The sequence below is a fragment of the Haliotis rubra genome, unplaced genomic scaffold, assembly GCF_003918875.1.
Source record: "Haliotis rubra isolate DU_JTF1 unplaced genomic scaffold, ASM391887v1 Scf172, whole genome shotgun sequence".
Taxonomy (NCBI): Eukaryota; Metazoa; Mollusca; class Gastropoda; order Lepetellida; family Haliotidae; genus Haliotis; species Haliotis rubra.
In genome coordinates, this window is record NW_025765692.1 from 1,577,925 (window position 1) to 1,589,615 (window position 11,691).

Below are 11,691 nucleotides of genomic sequence, written 5' to 3' on the forward strand. Positions count from 1 at the left end.
AGAAAATGATGGAGGCATCATTTTCTCAGACGCTGAGATACTTATATTGGATGGTAAACAACCTAGATCTCTCTTCACCTTCCAAGAGTGGCAACTCGGGCGCAGACATACCTGATAAAGGAAGACGCAGGCAGACGCCATCACCTTACCTCCAATCGACTCGATTGCCGCGGTGCCACAGTATGTGGACACAGCCTACCATAAAGCCATAATAGTTCAAACGCCAGAGGCGTATGTTGTTGGCATTAATAGATCTAGAACGATCAATGAGATTCTTATCACCAGATTTCGCGGACACCGACTTCTGAAGATGATAGGATGATCTACTCGGCTCTACTTATGCAGAACCAGCAAGAACCACACCCTGTATGAAGCTAACGCTCATATATTGATCGATTTCGACACTTCGCCTAGGAAGTCCCAGGCCACCTCCGCTGGGAGCTAGAGCCTCACCAGTTACGCCACCAGCGGGCGTAAAACAATACACTCACTCACCCTGTTGAACACAGAGGTCGCTTTCATAAGCAAGCCATATATTATATATATACTGATCGGGCTCTGACTCAATACCTTCAAGGTCGCTAAGGCTAAGTGGCTCCAAGTCTACCTCACACAGGAAATCTAGATTGATACTTCGAGCTTCGCTGAAATCTCCGGGCGCCCACCGAGGAATTCTCCTCCAAGGTCTCCATATATTAGCCACTCGTCATATATAGCTACTCGTCAGTCCGTTTCAAGACATCGCGATAAGTTGTCTATCAACTGTATGCCATATGTCGCCTATAAGCCTTTCCACGCTAAGACAATTGCACAGGCTATTTACAACACAAACGCCGCTATATTAATTAATCAACGACGTTGCATAGATCTTCACAGAAATCAACCTTTCCGTGATAGATTGCTAGAATATGCAATCCCGACTACGATACGCAGTATCTACATGCGACCATTACGCAGATCTGCAGACAATTCAATATCGAAAATTGAACAGCAGCCTTGTTACAGCGCAGTATAACTCATAATCGCCAAAGTTTCTGAGAAGAAATATGTACAACAAGTTCAGCTTTAATTCTACAATTATGACGATACATTCATGTATACAGTCTACAAGCTGACAACTTGCAAGTTTATTGTACCTTTATATAAGAAAGTCGGAATTATATTCAAAACTGAAGTTACTTTCACGACAGCCAGGAAAATAACCTACCCAGCATTAATATTACAGAGCGAGGTATTTCGCTACCGAGGTTTCGCTTACCTTTTAACCCTCAAACACGTGGTCACTCGGGTAACTTCGAAGCTTACGGTGAAGACCGACGATTATGCTAATATCAACGACGGCAACATTTTATACAAGGTTTTTCCTGCTACACCGGTGACATCACAGCTGGGTATTCTACAGAATCAAAATGCCTTGTTCTGATTGGACCGCTGTTGGACAAATCCACTCACGCAGAGGTCGATCTTTCTTCACAGGTCAACACTTACGCTACAAGTGACAACTATATTTCAGTGAACGAGCAAGCCTCCTTACAGTCCAGTTAATCTGAACCTTCATGATTGGGCTGCTTTCTTCAGGTTAGAGACCTCCCCTGTCAAGTTAGGACGAGGGCACGCAGTCAGGCAATTTTACATAAACTTCAACGAGGACAGACACACCTGGTTGTGCACCTACATCACAAGGACTTCGCAGCTTAATAACCTAGACGACGTGGGATACAAGTGGATCTAAATCCACAGCCGCCTCAGACTACAGCTGAATTTCATAATCAAGCTACTAACACAACTAGATGGTTAGTAAACCTACTTAAACTTTCTGATTGAAGAATTAAAACGGAAGTTTCACCCTCCAACTTGAGGATCTGAATATAGTGCTCCAACACCTCACAAGTGAGGTTTATGAACACGCCTGGATGACATACTTGGACTTTATGATATGATGATTCTATCACGATGGCCAGCAAGAGCACTGTAAATTTATCTCCACCGAACCAAACAGAAGGGAATAATACAACAGATTATTTCCTCTATCATCAACTTACGCAGAATGAAATCTCACGTACTATATCTCCGTTTGGATGGACCCAATCCGACCCTCCATGAGCTTGTTAATGCTCATGATATTAGAGCGTTAACTTCTGCATTGATCTACACAATGTTATTTGAAATAATGGAGGGTTTATTTTCTGGAGATCCGATATGGTGGTTGCCAACCATTATCTGAGAGATATCATCACCGAGGACGTCTCAGGTATCCACCAATTCGATCCCATGGTCCTCGCACTACAGTTGACAGTTCCTCGGAGAAGATAAGTCAATCTCACAGATTTCTACTTATCTTATAACAGTACTAAATAGCTACATGCTATATATAATTTGCTTAAGTTCTTTTTTATCATCACAGTACTATGATTATTACATCATACAATATATAAGTTAACAACTCTACAGAGTTGGTTATTATATATTTACCTTAACTTAATTATATCTTAAGCATAGTACTATGCTCAGATTGTAAAAATATATAGCTAACAAACTCTACAGAGTTTGGGCTTTATATAGGTAGCTTAAGCTTATTCATATCTTAAGCTCAGTACTATGTTTATATCATATAAGTATATTAGCTAACAAACTCTAAAGAGTTTTTGCTATTTGGCTTAAGTCTCATCATATCTTAAGCAATATGGTTACATTATAACATGTATTAGCTAACAAACTCCACGGAGTTTTTGTTATATGTAACTTAAGCTTATTCATATCTTAAGCTTTTAGTACTATGTTTATATCATATAGGTATTTTAGCTATCAAAACTCTAAAAGAGTTTTTGCCATTATATATTTGGCTTAAGTTTCATCATAATTTAAGCTTTATGGTTACATTATAACTTGTATTAGCTAACAAACTCTACGGAGTTTTTTTTTTGCTATTATATATGTAGCTTAAGTTTCCTTCAAATCTTAAGCTCAATACTATGTTTTTATCATATAAGTATATTAGCTAACAAACTCTAACGGAGTTTTGCTATTATATATGTAGCTTAAGTTTTCCTTCATAAACTCAATACTAGGTTTATATCATATAAGTATTTTAGCTAACAAACTCTAAAGGGTTTTGCTATTATACAATTAGCTTAAGTTTCATCATATCTTAAGCAGTATGGTTACATTATAAAATGTATTAGCTAACAAAACTCCAATGAGTTTTGCTATTATATATATAGCTTAAGTTTAATTATATCTTAAGCTCAGTACTATGGTTATAACATAAAAGTATATTAGTTAATAAACTCTAAGGAGTTTTTTTTGCTATATACATTTAGCTTAAGTCTAATCTTATCTTAAGCTTAGTACTATGGTTACATTATTAATCTATAAGCTAATAAACTCTACAGAGTTTTGGCTATTATATATGTAGCTTAAGTTAATTATATCTTAAGCACAGTACTATACTCATATTGTAAAATATATTAGCTAACAAACTCTACAGAGTTTTGCTATTATATATGTAGCTAAAGCTTATTCATATCTAAAGCTCAGCATTATATATATATCATATAAGTATATTAACTAACAAACTCTAAAGAGTTTTGCTATTATATAATTAGCTTAAGTTTAATCATATCTTAAGCTTAGTACTATGTTTATATCTTAAAGTATTTTAGCTAACAAACTCTAAGGAGTTTATACTAGCATATTAACAAGCTTAAGTCTATTAGTCTTAAGCATTGTATTAATGTTATATATACTTTATCATAATAAAGTACTTTGTAATAACCTTTATATGGCAGCTGATAAGTTAGCAGCAGGAATTCATCAGTTCAGTACCTTTATGAAGTTCCCATAGGGTTATTACAATCATCACAGTTCAAATCACTAATTATTAAAATCCAAAGTATTATATTTTTCCCACCTCCCTTTCCGGCCGGAGTCTACAAGAAGAGCATGAGTCAGGATAAGGAAAATATGTAATTTTTAGAGTAAAATTGATATTTTATACTTATCCTGACTCATGAGGTAAGCCCTCCCATCCTCCCCACATAACACTTTGGATTTCCCTGTAAATTCAAATGTTGGGCTCAGTATATGAGGAGAGAGTGAGGCACATGGGTGGAGGTGGCGCCCTCGTTCCCCGCGTGGAAGGGAGGTAACTCGTGCTGAGTACTAATTAGTGATTTTACATTGAAGGGAGCTTCAATTAGGGAGATACAAGTGTTCCACTATGTTCGCAAGAAGAAGAAGACAAGCAAAAAGAGCATGAGTCAGGATAAGTATAAAATATCAATTTTACTCTAAAAATTACATTTTTCATAATGACATCGAGGAGTTGTCAAATAAAAAACAAAACAGTTTTGGAAAACCACAGGCTAAAAATAGCATTGACGCATTGCAACATCCTCTACATTTCTGATTGGTTGTTAGGGTGCAAGGTCTTGTGCACAATGAAAAGCGTGATCATTTGACCGGTAAAATTTACAAATGACCTGTATTTGAAATGCTAGCCGGTCACAATGTCCAGCTGTAAAAAATTCCAGCGGAAACTCTGATGTAATGTGTTCCTATGGCAACAGTTACATGGGCTATATGACTCTGGTATATAATGTGTTCCTATGGCAACAGTCAGATGGGCTATACGACCCTGGTAGGTAATGTGTTCCTATGGCAACAGTCACATGGCTTCATAGACCTTTATATGTAATGTGTTGCTATGGAAACAGTCAGATTGGCAATACAACCCTAGTATGCCCCATATGTTTCTATGGCAACAGTCACATGGGCTATTCAAGCCTGGTGTGTACTGTGTTGCTATGGCGATAGTCACATGGTCTGGAAAAGTTTTATGTGACATGTTCCATACAACTGAGTAATTTTCTTTGGATTGTCTGATCTGGTTAAATCCGATTTGGGCTGGTAACATTTTGAGGTTACCAACCCTGATGTCTGGCTGGATTTTTGGCTTATTTCATACACTGGTAACCAGCTTTTCACATCTGAGTCAGCTGTCACATACTTTGTTGCCGTGGCAACAGTAAGGCAATATCAGTGTAATGTCACTTGTCTGCCATGACTGCTTCATTCCAGATTCCACATTTGGTTGCAATGGTTATGATATGACTTCTTTTACTTTCATTTCAGGTTGAATGATGTCACAGCCAGCAAGGTGCGTTTTGTTGCAGATGACCTTGACCTATGTCAGTACGTCCACCCGGACGCCCTTCCCCCAGATGACTGATTCTACCAGCAGGTGGCGCTAGTGGTGATCAGTGCCGTCCCCTGGGATTGAGGTGTCACTATAGGAAACAATAGGAGTATTTGTATAATTGAACCACACAGATTCAGCGTCATCACGTCCACCCTTGATGGCGGGACCTACCTTCAGGGACATTCCCTGTGTATGTATTGTGATATTTTCACCCAGGTTACTGCAGATGGAGGGTCTTTCTCAACTTTTGGGTAGTGATATTTCTTTCTTTTTTTTGTCAGATGTCTTGATTTATTTATGAAACTGTCTATTGAATGAGCATTTTACCTTTTTGTGTAGATAAGAAAGAGATTATTGGTTTGCTAATTTTTCTATTGCCAGTAATGACTATACAATTTCCTATACAAGAGGAGATAGAATACAGGCATGTTTTAGACCACTGGTAACTTCATACTTTTACATTTTGGGGAACTTTGGAAAGATTAGTATGGAAACTGACAGGTGAAATGTTTTTCTTTCATACACTTTTGCCTTTTTTGGACTTCTGACATCATGAGGTAGATAAGAATGGCTGAAAGGAGTGAACATTTACGACTTTTTGAAAATCCACATGAGTCAAATGTTAGAAATTTGTGATCCAATATTAGTAGTTACTTCCTGGAAACCTGTAAAATCACATTCCACTTTTGCCTATGCATTTAGTGTTGTCTTAAGTCTGGAACATTTTAGTGTTTAACGAACCAATCTGTAAACATTTAGCTCAGCTCCTTAGAAATGTAGATGCTGTTGGTTACACCGGTCCCCCAACCTGCCTCGTCCCTTGATGCAAGATGTAGCTTGTATCGTGTCACATTCAACAATTACATTGATTTAGACTCGTTTAGCTGAAGGTGACAGTAAACTTCTTTCACAGGAAGGCTCCACTGACTTTCTTGTACAATCTTTATTTTCTTATATGCAAAATATTGTTCAGGTTGTTTTGACTGGTACACAAAGAATTATGTGTGTAGAGAAAATTGCAGCATTTACTTGATAAAGCCGTACGTTTGTGAAAAAAGTTGCTTAACAATAATAAAGAAATCTGAAATTTGTCTGTTTTTCTATTTTTTTCCAAATGACCAACCAAGGTCTTTTTGGCATTGGTGTATCCACAGGTGTTTTCCCTCTAAAATCTGTAACCCAATGACTATGTAGATGTTGTAATTCCTCCAGTAACATAATGGTTTCTTGATTTCATATTTGGGAATACTATTGAACAAAGTTTGTTAAAAAATATTGATGCATGAAATGTGGACAGATCAGATATTGTTGTTGTTGTGTACGATTTCCTGACATTTGCTGTATCTACACACAAACATGTTGACATTTAGTTTACAGTACAAAAGCACAAGAAACATCTCTTACTTTTCATTTTTGAAAGCTGTTTTTCAAGATTCATGATGTTAATTGTATTTAATATTGTTATGAAAGATACATGTACAATATGTAGGGCTACATGTCACCTGCTTCTCTCGGCCATCATAGTGTACATGATGTATACTGTGTGGTGATGCAAGAAAATCAGTCATCGTGACCTGTAAAGAGGCTGATACAAATTCAGGCTGTCATATTGTCCTAATTGGTTTATTCCAAAGAGGTGAAGGTTATATGGTCACAGTGTAGAGGCGTTTATTGTACAAGGCTCTCTATGTTTATTTAGTTCTATAGATGCGATGTTGAATTTATATTTTATAGTTTGGGCAGCTCTTTGATCAAAATGTTCTTAGGAACAGTTACTAGTGTATCATGAGGATCTCAATGGTTGTGTGGAAGATCTGATGTTCTGTTTAGGTGGAAAGTCTGATGTTCTGTGTAGGTGAAAGATCTGACGTTCTATGTAGGTGGAAGATCTGATGTTCCGTTTAAGTGGAAGATCTAATGCTATGTATATGTGAAAGATCTGATGTTCTGTTTAGTTGGAAGATCTGATGTTCTGTGTAGGTGGAGGTCTGATGTTCTGTGTAGATGGAAGAAGGTCTGATTTCTGTTTAGTTGGAAGATCCGATGTTCTGTTTAGTTGGAAGATCTGTGACAAGACTATGTTGGTTACAGTAGGCCAGTGCATCTTTTATGCAATTATTCTATGCTCTGTTATGCTCCGTTTTGGAATATTGTGCCATGACACCGTGCTGGGAGGGGTGCTACTGTTTCCTGGTAGTGTGCTATTGTGATGGGTTGTCATTGTTCTTCGACAGGCATCAATGCTCTGTGACATCTAGTCATTGTTCTTTGACTGTCATCAATGTTGTGTCACAGCTAGTCATTGTTCTTTGACTGTCATCATTGCTCTGTGACATCTAGTCATTGTTCTTTGACTGTCATCATTGCTCTGTGACATCTAGTCATTGTTCTTTGACTGTCATCAATGCTCTGTGACATCTAGTCATTGTTCTTTGACTGTCATCAATGTTGTGTCACATCTAGTCATTGTTCTTTGACTGTCATCAATGTTGTGTCACATCTAGTCATTGTTCTTTGACTGTCATCATTGCTCTGTGACATCTAGTCATTGTTCTTTGACTGTCATCATTGCTCTGTGACATCTAGTCATTGTTCTTTGACTGTCATCAATGTTGTGTCACAGCTAGTCATTGTTCTTTGACTGTCATCATTGCTCTGTGACATCTAGTCATTGTTCTTTGACTGTCATCATTGCTCTGTGACATCTAGTCATTGTTCTTTGACTGTCATCAATGCTCTGTGACATCTAGTCATTGTTCTTTGACTGTCATCAATGTTGTGTCACATCTAGTCATTGTTCTTTGACTGGCATCAATGTTGTGTCACATCTAGTCATTGTTCTTTGACTGTCATCATTGCTCTGTGACATCTAGTCATTGTTCTTTTGTTCTTTGACATTGTTCTTTGACTGTCATCATTGCTCTGTGACATCTAGTCATTGTTCTTTGACTGTCATCATTGCTCTGTGACATCTAGTCATTGTTCTTTGACTGTCATCATTGCTCTGTGTCACATCTAGTCATTGTTCTTCAACAGACATCATTGCTCTGTCACAGCTAGTCATTGTTCTTCAACAGACATCATTGCTCTGTCACAGCTAGTCATTGTTCTTCAACAGACATCATTGCTCTGTCACAGCATCTGTCACAGCTAGTCATTGTTCTTCAACAGACATCATTGCTCTGTCACAGCTAGTCATTGTTCTTCGACAGACATCATTGCTCTGTCACAGCTAGTCATTGTTCTTCAACAGACATCATTGCTCTGTCACAGCTAGTCATTGTTCTTCAACAGACATCATTGCTCTGTCACAGCTAGTCATTGTTCTTCAACAGACATCATTGCTCTGTCACAGCTAGTCATTGTTCTTCAACAGACATCATTGCTCTGTCACAGCTAGTCTTTGTTCTTCAACAGACATCATTGCTCTGTCACACTGCAAATAGTTAAGCATCCGTGCTTGTGATGAGTCTTTTATGAAAGTGTTTGGATTTTAGGTGTGCTTCAGTCATTTCTGTGAGCACTTGAGGTTGAATGTTTTCATCTGATTGTGTTAATGTCATCAAAATCCCTACTGCTAAGCAAAGGTCTGGTGACATTCCAGGTTGGGTTATGTCACACTAACCTTGAATCTGACCAATCAGAGCGTTGCTCAGAATATCTGATAGGGCAGTCAAAATATTTTCCTAATCAAACAACTTTGAATAGGATATTCTGAACAAAACTTTACTCTTGCTTCACCGGCATAACATTGGAAATGGAAGGGACTTTCTTAGGCTGTCAGAAGTATTGTCATACAATCTCATGTACAAACACTTCAGTTTTCAATTTTTTTGTGAGTATATTGTTAAAATAGTTTTCTGTAAAGAGCCTCTATTGTAAGTAACTATTTGGAACAAGTGTTGTAAAGCTTTGAGAAAGCTGTTTTCTAACAGGCTAATTTTGGCTTCTCATTTGCTTCAGTGTGTATGGAACATTCTGACAAAATCGTAAAAGGTATGTCATCAAATCTTTTGTTCAGAGGTGGCATGGAAGATCTGCTCGTTATTATATTACTTATTGTGTCTACTACAGCTGACAGCACTGGCATTCCTTAAATGTTGTTATAGGACTGTTTTGAATAGTACAATATATATATATATCATGTGTTGACTGGTTCCTTTATGCTTTCCATTTGGGGCAGAGAAGGTTATTGTGTCACCTGACATAGCAGACAAACTGTTCCTGATCAGAATCATTTATTTTGATAAGAAGTGACTTAAAAGCTCTGTTAAGAGTCCGATTATATTGTTCTCAATCTAATTATTAGTTATAAAGTGATAAATATATAAGTATATATAAAATGTCCGGTTGTACTGTTCTGAATCTGACATTATTAGATCTCTATCAAAAGCCTCTGTAAGAGTCTCTTTTTATTCTGAATCCTGATAAAGTGACAAAAGCTCTGCTAAGAGTTCCGGTTTATTGTTTCCATTTGGGGCAGAGAAGTTTATTAAGTCACCTGACATGGCAGCAAACTGTTCCTGTTCTGAATCTAATTATTAGATAAAGTGACAAAAGCCTCAGCTAAGAGTCCAGTTATACTGTTCTGACTTTAAGTATGTGTTTATATTATGGTAATGATGATGACACCAGGTGTTCATGAATATGTGGTGTCCTGTCACAATGGTTGAATCATCACAAACACATGCAGTGGCAGGACAATAGTTCATCATCTGAAATATACCCGTTGTACCCGTCACTGTAGTTAATTGTATTTGAGATAATTATTTCATTGATGGAAATTTGGAAATATCCTTCACATTGCTAGCATAAAACCTTTTGTTTGTGTTAGAGCACAACTCACTCACTCACTCTGAACCAAACCTCCTGAACATACTCATTACGCCTTCATTTTTTTCTCCAACTTATGCTGCAGCTCATAGTATATGTTCTGTAGATAATCTTGCTGTGTGCAGCATTTTATCACATACTTTGTCAGATATCTCACTGGTTATTTTAACATGTGAATCTGGTTTTCTAGACACAAGTGGTAAGTGGAAGAATGTATAAATTACCTGGATTGTTTTGGATGCTCTAGTTTGTTGTTTTTAGATTTCCTTTGACATTGCTGTTTACATCATGTTTGATTCAGGGATTTTGATGTGCAATGTGTTTATGTTGGAGCTGGGAGCTGGTAGCATTGTGTAGAGATGTTAGTTAGAGTTTACTATCATTATGTTAAGTAAATAGAAGCACCTACAGCTTGTTCAGCTTGACCTGAGCTACTCTACATATGCATAACCCGGGATGTCAAATGGCACAAACGACAGGACGAGTTAACTTCATTAAATTAGGCAGCAGAGAATGTTATTAATGTTGCGTTTGTGCGAAGCATGCATACATGGATTTGTTACAGAACCTGTCCCCGGGAAACAACAGTTCTGAAAAAAACAATCATTTCATGTTTTAATTGATTTGTTTATACAGTCATATGCTATCCCTTTCGGATTACTAACTTTACAATGTACAGACGTCAGTTACTTTCACAATCTGATTCACTCTCGCTAGTTGCTGCTGCTCGCTGCCTAAAAGCTCGAATCGGAAACATTAAACTATCTGTATTTTCTGTTTTAAAGAAAGTTAGGACATTGCTGACGATTTCTCGACACTGAGATGTCAAACGGCGATCTTGTCTCGGCTGTTCGGACATGTTGACAATCAACTGACAAAGGTGCACCCCTTCACAATAATAGACCCAACCAGTTGTGACACGGTCACGCAATGCATTAGTATTCACTTGATCAGGCCAAGCTGAACAAGCTGAAGTTCCTTATATGTTAGCTGTAGGAAAATACAAGAAGGAATCCGATTTCCACACATGTGTTGCTAACTCAGGGGTTAGACTGTTCTTGAGACTTTTTTACCACAAACTTTACTGTATTGTGACACACATGACACTGCTCTATGTGTTGTATACACAATTTGATGATTAGGCAATATGATTCACTCGTTATTTCTCCAGTCTACCGGGTGCTGCTCCTGATAACAGAATGAGTTGGGATTTTATGTGAGCTTCAGTAACTTCTGTAACCACTCATTGTATTCATCTGTGTCTATCTCATTCAAATAAGGTTTTACAGTGAAACAAATATCTGAGGACATCCTTTTATATGCAACTTATTTCTGTGGACCTTCAGCAACTTGTGGACAAAACACAGTGGAAATAATGATAGTTATGTTAATCCACTGGATTGGAAGTAGGGCTCAGATTACAGTGACTAGTTAACTTGACTGATTTTTGTGGGTGCATCTGTTCTGGTTTGTGTTTATTTTATTCAGTTTATTTCCTGGCACCAACCTGTGACACCACAGTGGCCATCTGCATGTGACATCAACCTGTTTGTGTGTGTTAAAATTATTTTTGTTGTGAGAAATAAAATTATTTTAAAACTTCCCATTGTTTGAGTGATCATATAAGTAACCTAGGTAGCAGATCTACATAAACACAG

At 37.5% G+C, this 11,691-nt stretch overlaps 1 protein-coding gene across 3 annotated transcripts in view; it reads left to right on the forward strand.

The window, feature by feature from the left end:
- The window catches only part of LOC124272744 (CRAL-TRIO domain-containing protein C3H8.02-like), a 39,271-nt gene extending 32,982 nt beyond the window's left edge, over positions 1 to 6,289 (forward strand). For all 3 annotated transcript variants that reach the window (XM_046707947.1, XM_046707946.1, XM_046707948.1), the window contains exon 7: positions 5,134 to 6,289. In XM_046707947.1, the coding sequence (XP_046563903.1) occupies positions 5,134 to 5,230 (97 nt within the window). In that variant the 3' untranslated portion in view covers positions 5,231 to 6,289. The remainder of the gene's footprint in view (positions 1 to 5,133) is intronic.
- Positions 6,290 to 11,691: the final 5,402 nt, after the last annotated feature.